Source organism: Stegostoma tigrinum, chromosome 9, assembly GCF_030684315.1.
Source record: "Stegostoma tigrinum isolate sSteTig4 chromosome 9, sSteTig4.hap1, whole genome shotgun sequence".
Classification (NCBI taxonomy): domain Eukaryota; kingdom Metazoa; phylum Chordata; class Chondrichthyes; order Orectolobiformes; family Stegostomatidae; genus Stegostoma; species Stegostoma tigrinum.
In genome coordinates, this window is record NC_081362.1 from 68,482,495 (window position 1) to 68,499,703 (window position 17,209).

General features: G+C 40.0%; 1 protein-coding gene across 2 annotated transcripts in view; it reads left to right on the top strand.

The window, feature by feature from the left end:
• Positions 1 to 1,096: 1,096 nt before the first annotated feature.
• pigf (phosphatidylinositol glycan anchor biosynthesis, class F) overlaps positions 1,097 to 17,209 on the top strand; it is a 47,710-nt gene continuing 31,597 nt past the window's right edge. For both annotated transcript variants that reach the window (XM_048535824.2, XM_059648609.1), the window contains exons 1-3: positions 1,097 to 1,570; positions 1,662 to 1,753; positions 10,183 to 10,299. In XM_048535824.2, coding sequence (XP_048391781.1) covers positions 1,340 to 1,570; positions 1,662 to 1,753; positions 10,183 to 10,299 — 440 coding nt within the window. In that variant the 5' untranslated portion in view covers positions 1,097 to 1,339. The remainder of the gene's footprint in view (positions 1,571 to 1,661; positions 1,754 to 10,182; positions 10,300 to 17,209) is intronic.

Consider the following 17,209-nt stretch of genomic DNA (forward strand, 5'->3'; position numbering starts at 1 on the left):
CTCCAGATAGTAAAATGTGAGGCTGGATGAACACAGCAGGCCAAGCAGCATCTCAGGAGCACAAAAGCTGACGTTTCGGGCCTAGACCCTTCATCAGAGAGGGGGATGGGGAGAGGGAACTGGAATAAATAGGGAGAGGCGCACCAAAGATGGAGAGTAAAGAAGATAGGTGGGGAGGTGGGGAGGTAGGGAGTCGTCCCCTCCCCCCACTGCACCACACAACCAGCCCAGCTCTTCCCCCCCCACCCACTGCATCCCAAAACCAGTCCAACCTGTCTCTGCCTCCCTAACCGGTTCTTCCTCTCACCCATCCCTTCCTCCCACCCCAAGCTGCACCCCCATCTACCTACTAACCTCATCCCACCTCCTTGACCTGTCCGTCTTCCCTGGACTGACCTATCCCCTCCCTACCTCCTCACCTATACTCTCCTCTCCACCTATCTTCTTTACTCTCCATCTTCGGTCCGCCTCCCCCTCTCTCCCTATTTATTCCAGTTCCCTCTCCGATGAAGGGTCTAGGCCCAAAACGTCAGCTTTTGTGCTCCTGAGATGCTGCTTTGCCTGCTGTGTTCATCCAGCCTCACATTTTATTATCTTGGATTCTCCAGCATCTGCAGTTCCCATTATCTCTGATACTATTTTACCTCCAGCCACTCCCTCGTCTGGATACACCTGGCTCCTAGCTACCTGCCACCTGACTCCAGCCACTCCCTCTCCTGGATACACCTAGCAACCAGCTACCTGCCACCTACCCCCAGATAGACCTGACCCCAGCCACTCCCTCCCCTGGATACACCTGGCTCCTAGCTACCTGCCATCTCCCCACAGATATGCTTGACCCTAGCCACTCCCTCTCCTGGATACACCTGGCTCCCAGCTACCTGCCACCTGACCCCAGCCACTCCCTCCCCTGGATATACCTGGCTCCTAGCTACCTGCCCAGTCGATGTAACCATTCCAACGTCGAAACGTTGTATCGCAAACGTCTTACGTAAGAGGTCCCGCCCTCTCGAAATGATTGGCCTAAAATTGCCGAATGGACAGTAGCTGTGGGTCTGATTGGTAGGATGATGTTGCCAGTTTCCAAGATGTTTCCGCCTGTACCGTGTGTGTGTGTGTGTGTGTGTGTGAGAGAGAGAGAGAGAGAGAGTGATGGTGGGTAAGGTTGGGTGTGCAGAGGCCCGACTGGAACCAGGGAAAGGGAGATTTCAGATGCAAAAATACTACAAATTATCACTTGACTGAGAAGGCTAGTGACAGTACAAGACTGATGTGTTACTTTTGGCAGTAGTCGCTAACATTTTGCACAGACGATTCGGTAACAAAGCAAGGAAAAAACATGAAGGATTTTGAGTTAAGAGGCATGTTTTCGGCGCATATTATTCTGGTCCTGTCTATCGTTTTTTCTACCTTGGCCCCTTCTTTATTTTTGGACGAGTTTTCTGTAATTGGAACCCACTTGCAATGGTTGTGTGTTTGCTCTGCCACTGTTGCTGCTGTGACCATTGTTTTGTATTTATTGCTCGCAACGAATCCTACCTCCAACAGGAAGAATTCCTCCAGTGGCACGGTAAGATCGTGAAGGATGTTTCATATTCTTTTGATATTCGGTTTTAATACAAAGTGTGAAATAATTTGTATTTTCATATATTGTTTTCCAGGTCACAAAGATCTTCAAATCCTGTCTGTTGTTCTTTATATCCTGTATAGTATTTCATGGAATTTTAGTTTTATATGGAGCACCACTTCTAGTGTAAGTATACAATTAACTGGAATTTTGTCAAGAGTTTCATTCTGAAAGGGTATTTATGGCTTTTAGTTGAGAAGAAATTGTAGGTGACTGATCTCTTTAACATGCTCAATTTTCCAGGTGATGTTGGAAACTGGTGGATGACTGTTAAGTGTAAATGCAAGGAATGTAGCAACTGTTATATACAGGCATCTTGGACAATTAAGTCAATACGTCTTCTTCCACTCTCCTTCGTCTAATCCTATCAGTACACCACTTGAATCAATACAGTTAAAAGTAGCAAATCACGTCAACAAAGACATTTAAATAAACCAAAATTAAACAATGAAAGCACTGGTGTTCATTTCTGTTGTAGGAATAGAACTTAAAAGCAGACAGAAGTAGTTAAACTTGTACAGAAACTTGGTTAGACATTTATGTTGCAAAAAAAATTGAAACACAGAAGTTGCACAAATGATTCTCACAGATAATACCGGAACTGAGGGATTAAACCTATTAGGAAAAGCTAAATAAGGCTGTGCCATTAACTCAGACAATGTTCACGTGGTAACTTTAGTGATGTCCTTAAAGTTACAAAGATGTTTAATTCAGTGGTTGTAACAAAAATGTTCTTATTTGAGAGACAGTGTAAAACTTGAAGTGATGAATATAAGGTAGCTTCTAATAAATCAAGTAAGGAATTCAGAGTAAATTTCTATAGCCAGAGAGTTGTTTAAATAGGCTATGATGTGGAACATTTGAGATAGACACCTTGAAAGCTTCTAAAAGAAAGCTAGTAAGGGTATATGGAAAAACAAAATAGAAGAGTGTACAGATAGGATTAGATGAAGTAGAGTGCTAAATTTCTGTGCTGTATATCTTATACAGAACGTAATGTACCTTGTGTATTTATTTTTGCATTTGAGAATTTGAGTTTGAAATTTTGATTTCAAGTTGAGAATTGTGCATTTGAGGATCTTAGATGCAAGAGAAGCTAGATGATATATGCAAAACCAGATGAGAAACTACGGTAATGAGAATATAATAGTCCTGGAATAAATTTGCGGCTTTTAAATTGCTTTAAAAGTGTCCTAAGCTGGATATGAAAGAGTTTTTGACATATAATGATGAGAGAAAGCAATGAAAAAGGTGGTGGCATCACTGTTAATTAAGTTGACATAAGTTCAGTACTCAAGGATAAGATTAATTTGTCAGATCAAAATGTAGAATCAGTTTGGCTAGAGATAGATAACAAATGTAAGAAGGTTCTGTGGGAAGTTTACAGGCCCATAATAGATGCTGGGCTGTCAGCCACTGCGTACGGGGGGAAGAAAAAGGAGTATGTGAGAAATGTGCTAAATAAGTATGGGTAGCTTTAATCTACTTGTAGATTGGGAGATCAGATTGGCAAAAGTAGCCTGGAATATGAATTTGTTAAGTGTCATTGGTACGGTTCCTTAAAGCAGCACATTTTAGAACCAACAAAGGAGCAAGCTGTCCTAGAGTTGGCAACATGCAATTGGACAGTGTTAATCAATGGTTTCACATTCATTTTGAAAGAGAGAAAATGTGGCTTCATATGTAGACACTCCTCCTTGAGAAGAAGCAAACTCAATCTCCTTTTGGGAAATAAGCTAGAGCAAGTGACTGAGGTGTCAGTGGGGGTTTACTTTGGGACCAGTGACCACAATTCTATTAGTTTGAGAATAGTTATGGAAAAAGTCTGCTCCACAAGTTTAAGTTTTAAATTGGGGAAGGCCAATTTTGATGGTATTAGACGGAAACGTTCAAAAGTTGATTGGGGAGGCCTTTTTCAGGTAAAGCATCATCTGGCAAGTGGGAGGTTATCAAAAGTGAGATAATGAGGGTTCAGAGTCAGCATGTTCCTGAAAAGGACAAGGCTGCCAGGAGTAGGGAGCAGAAGATTACTCAAGATATTGAGGCTGTAGAAAAGAAAAAAAAATGTCATTGTCCCAGAAGTGATTGATGAGGATGGTGTAAAGGGAAATTGATTTTCATTTGCAATGGATAGAGGAACCTTTCCCTGCTAACCTTTCGGACATTGTTGTGCCTATCCTGGGACTGAGCAGTGAGGACAGAGCTGAGGGGGTTTTGTATTTGAGTGAGTCAAGCAATGTTAATTCCACATTTCGACTCCTTACTGTCCCTGTTGGTGGGGAAAGTGTCAAGGAAATCCATTTTGTTTGTTTTTGTTTTCTTTTTTTTCCCCCCAGAGAATCAGCGGAACTTTATTTCAGTTCAAGAGTTGGGGAAACTTTTGCTTTTACAGAGCTCAACTCTGTACTTAACCTGGGACTGTCTTCATCTGATGGGAGCAGTGTCGGCAGGCAGAGGAGCAGTATTGGACGTGGGCTTTGATTTTTCTGTTTGCATCTTTTATTTAAAACAATAGAGTGTGGTTGTTCAGATTGGACGCCTGTGTCCAGTGATGCGCTGCTTGGTGCTGGGTCCACAGTTTTGTTTGCCATTGACATAAAACAATTTGGATGAGAGTGTGGGAGGCATTGTTAGTAAGTTTGTGGATATCACCAAAATTGGTGGTATAGTGATATAGTTATGTAAGATTACAGAGGAATCTCAGTCAATTGGGCCAGTTGGCTGAGGAGTGGCATACAGAGTTTAATTTCGGTGTTGCATTTACTAAGGCAAACCACTGCAAAACTTACACTGTTAATGGTGGGGCACTGGGAATGTCGTCGAACAGAGAGAGACCTTGGAGTGCAAGCACATTATTCCTTGAAAGCAGTGTCACCGATAGAAGGGTGATGAAGAAGGCTTAAACGTTTTAGCAAAGATTTGTAGCTCAGGTTGTGGGTGAGGTTGTTGACTTGTTCGCCGAACAGTATTGCTGCTAGCTGATGTTCATGTATTCTGATGGCTGGTTTCCTTCCTGTCCATCCAATGTCATGTTTTGGCAGTTGTTGCATGGTATTTTGTAAACTATGGTGATTCTGCATGTTGTGGGAATGGGGTCTTTAATCCTTGAGTGTTTGTCTTAGATTGGCTGTGGGCTTGTGTGCTGCTATGATTCCTCATGGCCTTGGGAGTCTCATTGTCGGTTCTGATATGTTCCTGATGTAGGGCAGTGTGTTAGGGTGTACTGCGTCCTCCTGTTGTCTATTTAGTAGACACTGCAACACTCCAGAACTACGCAGGAAAGAGGAACAGCACCTATACAAAATCTTTGCTATGAACGGATATCCCCACAACTTCATCTTCAAGTGCCAGCTAAATAGACAACAACAAGAACGACACAAACTCTCCTTTAATATCAATACACTCAGACGATGAAAGCCATCAGTTTAACTGGGACAACGTAACTAGTAGCCCAAGCCACAAGTAGACACGCACAGAAATTCCTAGAGGCATGGTTCTCAACCTGTAATGCAATCAACAAACATTTAGAATTGTATCCCGTATACAAATCCATACGGAACAAGACTGGAAATGCTCACCATAACGGACCAGACAGTATAAATTCCAAGCGGAGTAGAACAACATTGCTTCATCAGAGGCCTCACTGATGATGTTACCTAGCATGGTGATGAAACATCTGAACGAAAGCAAGCCAGCTTGGTGAAGAAGGCATTATTCCTTCATTGGTCAGAGCATGGAGGGCAAGAGTTGGGATGCAAAGTTACAATTGTACAAGACACTGGCAAAAGCCATATTTGGAGTACTATGTACAGTTCTGGTCATCCCGCAATAGGAAGGATGTGAGTAAAGTGGAAAGGATGCAGAAAAGATTTTCAAGGATGTTGTTGAGACTGGAAGGTTTGAGTTATAAGGAGAGGCTGAGTTATCTGAGACTGGAGCTTCAGAGGCTGAGGGGTCACCTTATATAGATTTATAAAACCATGAGGGTCATCGATAAGGCACATAGCCAAGGCCTTTATTCAAGGGTAGGGGAGTTCAAAAACTAGAGGACATTGGCTTAAGGTGTGAGGGCAAGGATTTAAAAGGAATCTGAGGGGCAACTTTCTCACACAGAGGGTGGTACATGTATTGTATGAGCTACCAGAGGAAGTGGTAGAGGCAAATACAGTTACAGCATTTAAAAGACATTTGGATGGGAACATGAAACAGGAAGCCTGAATAGGGGTATAGACAGATTAAGTGAGTGGGTAAAAAGAAGTAGGCAGATTGAGTATAACTTGAGCAAATTTCAACAGCCCCCTTTTGACAGAAAATGTAGAAAAGTAATGTACCATTCAAATGGAAACAGCTGGCAGTGGTTGGTGGTACATAAGGTTATGACTGTCCTGGTATATGAATCACAAGGTTAGTATGTAGAAAGAGCAAGTGATTTCGAAGGTAAATGGAATATTTTCATATATTAAAACAGTAATGGAAATTAAGAATAGGGGAATTTTTACTGCAGTTGCTCAGGGGATTAGTGATTGCACAACTGGAGTACAGTGTACGGTTTGGAAATCTCATTTGAAAACTACATATAATTACATTGAAAGCATTTCAGAAAAGGTTCACTCAACTTTATTTGTGGGATGAAGGACTCCCCTTATGAAGAACGGTTGAACAGGTTAGGCAGTATATATTGGAATGTAAAGAATGAGAATCGAGGACTGAATAAGGTGCTAGCAGGAGGATGTTTCATTTCTCTTGAGGGAGCTTAACAATGACATCCAAGACACGTGAGAATTATTTTTCTCTCAGAGGGCCATTAGAGCATTGATAGTGGAGATTTGGGTCATTACATTTATTCAAGGCTGAGTTACTCGGATCTTTGGTAGACAGGGGAGTTGAGGGTTGTGAGGTGTAAAGAGGAAGGTGGGTCTCAGACCACTTCCAGATCGGCAATGATCTTTGAAAGGCAGAGCAGGTTTGAGAGACCAAATAATCTATTCCTGCTTGTATTTTCCTAAATAGTTTGTACAGACAAAATCTACAATGCAACTTACTTTGTACCCTGTGTTTTACCTGTTTCATCTGATGTTTTAGGTTGTCTGCTGGCAATTTTTGTGGTCAATTCTTTTCAATCTACCCTACCCTATCTCCAGAATTTATTTCAATTATTTGCAGAAAAATAGAAGAAGTTTGACTTAAGAATGTCGATTAAGATATTGAATGACTGAAAAAAACAGTGATGTTCCCTTTTCTTTGTTAGTAATGCAACTCTGAAGCGGGGCAAAGAAAAATTCAGAAACAAAGAAAATGATTGACTGGGTGAATAACAAGTAAGCAGGGTATATTGTAAAGAGAGCATTACTGCAGAATTCAGAGGTGTGGAGTCATTTAGGTGTTTCTGTGCAGGAGTCATAACACGTTAGTATGTAGGTACAGAAAGTCATTAAGAAGGTTAATGGGAAGCTATCCTTTATAATGTGAGGAATTGAACTTCAAAGTAAGGATTGTATGCCTCAGTTACACAGAGCATTAAAGAGGCCACATATTAAATGTTGTATGCAGTTTGGTCTTTTTTTTTAAAGTAAGGATGTAACTAGACTGGAAGTGGATCAGTGGAGTTTTGGTAGAAAGCAGACTATTCTATTTTTTCTGAGGAAGGGTCACCAGACCCGAAATGTTAACTTTGATTTCTCTTCACAGGTGCTACCAGACCTGCTGAGCTTTTCCAGCAACTTCTGTTTTTATTCCATTTATATACCTGCTGTGTAAAGAAATTGCATCTTGAAAACATGAATGAACAACCAGTTAAATTTGCATCTGTACTTTCTTGTTCCTAAAATTGGACATCACTCTGGCATTCAGTCCAGATATTCCCTTTAGTGTCTTAAGTAAACCGGTAAGGCGACTATAAGTTGCCCTTTCAGTGCCAATAATCACTTCTCAAAGCATCCTATATAAAACAAACAAATGTCTTCATTAATAATTCTCTAAGGACAGAATGCAAATCTTCCCACGTCCCCACCCATCTTTCCTGTAGACTATTGCTGTAACTATTTTATTGACCCTTTGGTTCGCTTTTATGTTTTTACAACTTTGAATTTCTAGATGTTTAACAGCCTTTAGGCCCAAGCTCCCAATTCTTCTACATCTGCAAATGATACAATGATTTCTTCTTCAACTCATTTCAGTTTTATTTCTGTAAGCAAACTTGCAGGTTTTATTATCAACTTCTCTCTTAAGTGAATTAACAATGGCCCCAGATAATGCTCCCTTGATAGATGCAACATCTTATTTATTTACTTCTGGCCTTTCTGCAATGTAAAATAGTGTACTGCAATGCCAAAGTCTTTGCTTGAGTGTTATATTTAATCAACTGAGTTCTTGCAAACAATCTCCGTTATGGTCCTGATGAAATCTGATAGAGCTGCAGAGTCTCATCGTACTATGCTGGGATTTTTTTTTTCACTGGACCGTACAAGGTTGAAGGTGACCTTGAGATGTTTATAAAATCATGAAGGGCATAAATAAGGGAAAAGGCCTTTGCTATTTGCCTAAGATGGGGGTGGGAGTTCAAAACTAATGACCAGGTTTTTAAGGTAGAGGAGAAAGATTTAAAAAGCACAGGAGGAGCAACTTTTTTACAAGAGTGTTTAGAGTTTGGCATGAACTGCCAGAGGAGGCGGTGAAGGCAGTTGCATTGGAACATGTAAAAGACATTTGGATAAGCACATAAATAAGAAAAGTTTGAATAGATATGGGCCAAACGCAGGTAAGTGGGGCTAGTTTAGTTTAGGAACATGGTTTGCGTGGTCTAGTTGGACCAAAAGGCCTGTTTCCATGCTGTAAGACTCTATGATAAAAACAAAGTCCATTAAGTGAAAGAAAAGTTTTTGTTTTGCTTTTATTTATTATTGTTACATGTACCTATGTACAATGAAAAGTTTGTTTTGCGAGCAGTGCAGGCAGATCATTCTATACACAATGCAGAAGAGTAATAGAACAGAGTGAAGAATACAGTGTAATGACAGAAGATGTGAACAGTGAGATCTACATTAAATTTAAAACTTGAGAGGCCCAATCAGAAATCCAATACCAGCAGGGAAGAAGCTGTTCTTGAATTTTTCAGTATGAGGGCTTAAGCTTTCGAATCTTCTGCCTGAGAGGTCGTAAGGGGTAGGAGGGATCTTTGATTATGTTGGCTGCCTTCCTGAGACAGCGAGAAATCTAGCTGGAGTCAGTGGATGGAAGTTTGGCTCGCACGATGGATCAGGCTGTTCAAAACTCTCAATGGTTTCTTCCGGTCCTAGGCAGAATAGTTGCCATAACAAGCCTTGATTCATTAGGATAAAATGCTTTCTATGGTGTATCTATAAAATGTATAAGATTCTTTATAGACATGCTGAGCCTCCTTAAGCTCCTGATGAAGTAAGTGCCTTGTTGTGCTTTCTTGTCACATCAACTTGGCTGGACCAGGACAGATTCTTGGTGATCATTACTCCTAGGTACTTGAAGCTCTCAACCATCTCCACCTCAGCATCATTGAGGTGGACAGGGGCATGCCCTCTACTCTGCTTCCTGAAATCAATGACCAGCCTTTTTGATTTGTAGACATTGGAACGAGAGATTGTTATCTTTACACGACACCACAGAGCACTCTATCTCTTTCCTGTATTCTGCCTTGTCATTGTGTGAGATCCAGCTGATAACAGTGGTGTCGTCAGTGAACTTGCAGATGGAGTTAGGATGAAATTTGGCCACACATTCATGAGTGCATAAGGAGTATATAAGGTTCTGAGTATGCAGCATTGATGAAATGGAGAAATGATAAATTGGAATAAACAAAAACATAGTGGAAGTATAATGCCGGTCTTCCCAAAATACTCCTTTTACAAGTTAAAATAAAAATGCTGGTACCAGTAGCAACCCTTATATAGCACTTGCATAAAAATCCCATTATCTAACATCTCAATAGGTTTATGGTAACTGTGATATTAACCCCTGGACAGGGGCATCTCGTAGCTTATTCCTGCAGCTTTCATACACCTACATTTATCCAAATCCAACTTCAGGATTTATTTTCAGCACTTCTGGTCTGGGAATATTACTAACTTCTTTCCAAAAGGTAATCCCATTTCAATATATTCCTTCCTCCTCCAGAGCATTGCTGTACACATGCATGTCCATACAGGAGTTCACAGAACTACCTAAACCAAAGTGAAACAGAAAGCTTTTTATTACGAATGTTTCCATTACGCTTAAAAAAAAAACTGAGTCTGGAAATTTCTAACAAAAACCTTGAATCACAATGATTCTCCCCTGCTAAGCTGGAAGGTTCTAAATTAAACACAAACCCATTAGATGGTCAAAGTAGCCCCTCAAACTGTTGTTTAAAAAGAAATCAACATGGCTACAGAAATACCTACAAGGACTTAATACACACAAACCCAGGCTAATGACTCAAAATTCAAAATGATAAATGATATAAACTTCTATACGTATTTCTAATATTGTAATAATATGTAATAAATGTATAACTATCAATTATAAACTGGTCTTGTACTTTCCAGGTCCTTCAGGGAGACCTTTATGTTTGCTGTTCTTTTGTCAACCTTTACAACACTTCGTTGCCTATGTATGCTAGGACCCAACGTCCAGGCCTGGATACGTGTCTTCACTAAAAATGGGTAAGTAATGAAGAGAATGCAGACTTTGTTGGTTTGGACTGTGCTTTGTAGAAAAACAAACAAATTGTGCAAACTTGAAGACTGCTGGAAATTCAGTATATTGAATCAATTAAGTATTGTGCTTTTGTAATCGTATGCAATCTCATCAGATATACATAAAATCGATGTTGTTGTTGCTTTTGCACCTCATGTAAAATTTTGCATGCAGATGTACCAATTATTTAGTAATTTTGCTTCTTAGTGTAGTATTGCAGTAATAAATTCTCATTCTCATGGGATTGCCTCAAGACCAATAGACTATTGCAGTATTCATATAATTTTGTTGTAACAATTGAAGGCATGTATTATTATATATGGGCCTCAACAGTGAGATGTATTAGCTATTTGCTGACTACTACAGTTCATTTCAACCTTGCAGTCGACTGATGACCAAATCCAGTATGTATTCACAGCAGTGGTTGCAGATAGTGTGCTTAAAGATGAGCCCTCAAGAAACTTTCTCTATATCCTTCCTTTTAAATCCGGGAGCTCAGCTCTATGCAATGTCTCCTCCTGCCGTTCCTGGTTGAGGTCAGCTTTCCACAGTCTAAAGCTGTTATCTGACAGGTTGGTGGCTCAGCTGCTTGATGGACATGTTGTTCAAGGATCAAGGGAATAACTTTTTTACAGTGGAGTTGGTTTATCACTTTAAATTAATTTGGTGCATCAAATCAATATAACCACAGAAATGTGCGGCCGATAACAGTGGAATATATCGCATTTATGGACTGACTGTACATTTCTCTCTGCCATTTAAGTCCATTTCTAGAGGTATCCCAATGCTCACAAGGATATTGGACAGATAAACCTGAGTCATACTTAACCATCGTGTTCGCTCTTGACACGTTTTGAAACACTTTTTACTACTAAAATCTTACAGGGCTGCTCAATGTTAATTGCATCAGTCAAAATCCAGAAACAGCTACTGTCCCAAATGTAGAATTCTGGCTAGTCATGAGATACATGTCTATCGATAGCAAGATCAAAATTCAAATCGGTTTCATCATCCAGGGACTTTGTTTCTCCAATTATTATAACAATCAGCACTTTAAATATTTTTAATCTTCTTAAGCTAGTTTAATTTGGTTGTTTTAATCATACTATGGTTAGACCACACTTGGAGTACAGGATACAGTTCCTCTTTCCGTGTGGAGGCACTGGGAAAAAAAACACAAAAAGTGATTCATTATAACTACCACACCCTGGATAATTTACTTACCCAAGTAAAAGGTGAGTAGGCTGGGATGTTTTGTATATTAAGGGGAAAACTTAAGAGGTGACCTAACGGAGGCCCTAAAAATTATGAAAGGTTTCTCCATCTCCACACTGTGTGTTATCTCTGACTCCAGCATTGGCAGTTCCTACTATCTTTTGAGTGATAAATTTGCTGTTGTTTCCAGTGCCTTCGCTGTTGCGAGATAATCTGTCTCGTTTGATTCCTTTTGTTTTTGTCTTTCTAGTTATTTTGTACTGTTGAGTGGCTTGCAAAGTCATTTCAGAGGGCAGGTAAGAGTCACCAAAACTGCTGGAGGTCTGGACCCGCATGTAGGCCAGACCACCTAAGGACAGCAGTTTTTCCCTAAAGGACATTAGTGATCCAGAGGATTTTTTAAAAATAAACAATGGTTTCATAGTAGTCACTAGTCTTTTAATTCCAGGTTTTTTTTTTCTGTTGAACTCAAATTCTGGCATCCACTGTGGGGATTGAAACTCCAGGTCCCCAGAACATTACTTAGGATAACAAGTCCAGTGACAATACCACTACGCCATTGCCTCCTCTTAACTGGATTGGTTGCTGAAAGAAAAAGGCAGCAGCAAGATTCTGTAAATGCAGAATATCTTAATTGAAAGCTACCTATAAGGCTTTGACCACTTCTTGAAAACTGCCTCATGATGTATTGGTATCTTTATTTTGGTGAAACATTCTAGTATTTATTTCCTTGATCATTGTAACTTGATCAAGCATGACAAATGGGTGAAGAATTGGGCCTGGCTGTCTTCCTCGCAGGCCAAAGACCCCTGAAAATGTTCATGCTTTATGAGAGTAAATGACAGAAGAAATTGCAGTCGACTGCTCAGAAATCAAAGTGAGTTGAACAGTTGAGTAATATTGCCCTCCCAGAATGGGTGACTTGAGTGTGAGTGGATAGTTACAAGTATTCAATTTGCCATCTCGACTGCAATCCTGCTATGCCATACTTCTGAGTTGTCGTTCATGGGCTATTTAATCTTATGTTTATCTCAGCCACAGTGTCTCTGTTCCTCTAATGAATATTTGGCAGGGAGCTCTTCTTTGGATACTGCTTTATCTAAACTTTTTGGAGGCTTTCAAACATATCGGTTGCATTTGACAGCACATCAGAAAAGCCAGAAAAACACCGTACATGGCAATAATGCCATATCATGATGAGAGAGATGCACCAATGAGATTTCAGGACACTGTACCCGTATTAGACTACAGATACATGCTTCAGACATCTTGCCATTTGGAATAGCAATGTTTCCAGTGGCTGATGCTAGCAGTCAGCTTTCTTCTTGTAGAAGAAGACCTGTTGGACCTGGTCGATTAGACTTATGTAGTTGCTCTGAAAGTCAACACCAAACTTATTTTTTTCTTAAAATCTCTGGTTCCTTCCACACTGAAGATATGTTGAGGGCCTCACCATTGGCTGCACATAACCACATCCTCTGTCTTAATACTTAATATTCCAAGAAGAGAGTTGTGTAAACTTCTCTTGTGATGGCAAAAGGCAGAATGATTGAATACCTGGATTCCCATCCTCTTTGAGATATTTGTTTATCAGTAAGCAACCATAGATTTATGAAGGTACCTTCCATGTTCCCCGCTATCTTTCATGATTCATTGTAGGAGACAAACTTTATGACTGGATTGTGGAAGATAAGGGATACCTTCTTCAGACTTGGCTTGGAACATCTTTTAGTAACCCTACTGGTAAGGTTTAGGCAGACTGAAGCAAGAGCCATGTGACTTTCAGGGAACCAAGATGAAGGAACGTATATATTTTTCAGATGAAGATAGAATGGAGAATAATGTTAGGGAATGTATTATTGGAAGAGCCTTTGAGATTTCTATCTAGGGTGGAAAAGATATGCTAAAATTTTGATAGATGATCCAAGCTGTTACTAGCAAAGCAGAAACAAAATCTTTTGGCTCAATACCAAATCTAGAATCAGTCCTAGCCTGACAACCCTAAACAATCTTTGATCTACTATCTATCCATTGTCACTCTCCTCAGCAGATCCTGTCATGTATTGACATTCATCACGTGATTGGTGAAAGTACCACTTCCTGAGTGTCAACTTACTCTAAGTGATGAATTTAAAACTGTCAGCATTTTGCCATTTTTATCCTGTGAAGCTGACAGCAATGTGCAGTTAAATATGAATATCTGAAAGTTAACATCAGAATTTTTTCCTTTGGCTTCCACAGGGTGCATTGATGAAATTCCTCTATCAAAATGTTAGAAATCACTGAATTGACATGAGTTTTTTTGCTTTTTAAAAACCTTTGAAGAGATGGTGCCTTGTTATTGGAGGTATTATTGGATTTTCAGTGGTGCACAAGAGATTTGCATTTGTATGGCATTTTTCATAAGTGGATATCTCAAAGCACTTTACATCAAATGAAGTTTTTTTAAGCACTACAGATATGTACAGACAGTGCTAAATAATGTCCTGTATATATGAACTGTAGAAAATATATAATCATAATTACAGCTGAGCAATCTGCCTTGTCCTGAAAAAAAACAAATTTTATATTTATGGAATGTCCCATCTCTCCTTTCCTTAATAGTTCCAATGACTTTTTGAATGACTTATTGTCCCATTACTTGTAAAGACTTTTTTTTTGGAAAATCGACTAAAAATGGAAAAAGGATGCTGTCTTAAAGTAAAAGAAACTGTTGTAAATACTGTGAGTTTTTTATTTCTGTGCTTTCTAAAAGTGGGCTGAAATGGAAAAGAGCTGTTTTAAAACCAGTGTTTTAATGAATTGCTGCATGCTTTGCACAGCAAGTAACCTGACAATCAAGACATGTAACCTGTAAACAACTGTCTGAATAAGGAGTAATTGACTTTGCAGGTGGAGGGAGCTGAGGGTCTGTGTGTACTGCTATAACTGGGTGGCTGCAGGGTGTTGATTCATTTGTGGAGTAGTGACCGGTTAACAATGACAAAAGCATGTTGCATGCCAGTCACTGTTGGAGTGGTAACTGAACGTTTTGAGTCTAGGGAAACAGGAGAAAAACAGCTGAAAAGCACTCAAGAGATGGCAAGAACTGTAGATGTTCTGATCAGCCCAAGAATTATGAAGATCATTTCAGCAATCTGTGAATTGAACTGCCTTCCAGCTTTCCTCTAATCATAACCTTTTCGTGTGTGTGTGTGTGTGAGTGTGTGTGTGAGAGAGAGAGAGAGAGAGAGAGAGAGAAGGGGAATTTATACGATGCCCTCAACTGTAAGGAAGGGGTAGAGTTGAAATTGTAAATACTTTGGCCAAAAAATAGTCTAAATTGAACTGCTATTCATTTTTTAAAAATACAGTTTGTGAAATAACTACAGAGAGGCCGGTATCCCATCACCAAGTCACCCTTTACTTACATGTGCACAGTATATAGACCCTGACCAGCCAATCCCTAGACTGAGGAGAATTTCTGTGACCCCCTGTTTATTGCGTCTTTGTAAGTGAACAGTCTCTGAAATTACTGCACTGTTAAATTGGTGAATGGATTACTGTTTGATTTCTTTTAACCTACTTTTTCTAGTCAACTTGTTCAGAGATGTTATTACGCACCTCTAGAGCAGGTGGTTCTTGAACCTGGGCCTCCCAATCCAGGGGTAGGGACGCTACCACTGTGCAACAAGAGGGCCAAGAATTTCCTGATTCTGAAAATCAGTTAGAAATCTGTCATCGCTATGAATTAGCAGAATACATCAACTGTTATTCCCCGACTGGGAATCGAACCCAGGCTACAATAGTGAAAGAACTGAATCCTAACCACAAAACCACTGGGTAACATTGCAAGGTGAGATGGATGCACATTATCATGGAAAACACATCATTCAAATTAAAATACAGATCGTTAAATTTGTGATAGGAAGCCTGCAGACTTGGTCACCATGGGGTTGAAACCATGACTTTGGTGTTACCAGTTGTATCAATCTAAACTAATCTACCACAAAGACTTCTATATCTATCTGTCAGCCAGGGTTCCCTGATTGGCCCAGGTTAACAACCACAATAAAGGATCTCCTAGGCAATGAAATCCACCTGGCCCTGGTTCCAGTCACTACAGTTTCATTACAATAAATAGTTGTTTTCTTGTTAATGGAGAAACTTAGCTGTGCATGTTCTTATAACCTGAATTGCATAGTTAGATAAAATCGCGCAATTGCGCGAAGTTGTCTCACATTGGAGACAACTTTGGGAATAGCGGCGAAGGATTTTTAATGCCCAACCCCTGTGCTCATGGCACTCTACCTTTAATCCTTTTGTGTATTCCAGTCGTTATTTAATTTTCCAAATTGTGAATGTTACAACTTGTTTTGATGTCTGTGAGAATTCATCAATTCATGGCACACTGTTGCTGTTTGCTATAATTGCCTGCAGCTATTGCCCAGAATGAGTCAACTTCTGGGAAAGTGAAATCATGCCACAGTGTGCACTAGGTTTATTTTGTGAGTAATTTGCCTCCAGCTCAACAGTAAGCACTATCAAATCTGTGGCCATAAATTTTTATCAACTTTTATTTTAAAATAGAATGAAAGCTTAACATTTTGTCTAAACATCCCATCTATAACTGAAAGTTGCAGTATCTTTGTGTTTACGGCTATGACTCTATGATGCTTCCATTGCAGTTTCAGCGTAGGTTGAAGTACACTGTTTAACCATTAACAATGAGGCAGCATTTTTGAGAACAAACTTGGAAGCAGGGATTCAATGAATAGGAAATGTGACAGCTTTTGAATGAAACTCCAACTTTCATTTCTCTCTTCTGTCATCTCTTTAGTGGACCAGCCTGTCTCACTCCTACTTCTCTGCAGACTTGCTCGTTGAAGCTCTGTGTCCGGTAAGGCCAAGGATAAGGACAGGCTGATGTGGCTGTGAGTGAAGCAGGTATAGGGATTACAGAAGACAGCAGTAAGGAGGCTTAAACCTTGCAATTGTCCAACGAGATTAAGGTTCTTTTAACTACTGTGAATGAGAGCAGGGACTGAATGGAGAGTTAGCAAACTCACTGTGGCGTGTGGCATAAGAACCCATTCAAACAAGTGGAAAGAAATGTATTTGCACAGAAGAGCAGTACAGCTAGGGGGATAGACACTGTTCTCTGACAAGAATGAGAGGCCCAGACACTCTACTATTTGTCTGATACCAGGGTTAAGGGTGTCTGCCCAAAGGCAGAGCAGGACTGGGATTTGGTCTATGGCTATGGAGGCATTTGGTGATTAATTTGTAAGTATTTTTGTAGTCATGGTGATTTACTTTAAAGCATTGTATTGGAGAGAGATTTCCTGTAGAGTATTGGGGTTTTGATTTTATTGGGCGAGTTTTATGAGCATAAAGAGAAAACCACCTTGTATTCAGCTGCAGGTAGAAGGTTCAAGAATGGAACTTCGTTTTGCTATTTGGAGAGTGGTGCATTGGGGAATATACTTATAGCCTGAAGAATGCCGTTGGGCTTTGGTTTGCAGAGGTCTTGGCCGAAGCTGGAGTAAAACAATTGTTCTTGACAAAAGGAGATGGTTTAGAACTGTAAAGTTCAGTTATCTCAGTGAAAGGAGTTTGGTTTTAAAATTCAACACCACAAGTCATTCAGAGCTGACAAAGTTTAAGCTCAATTGGATGAAG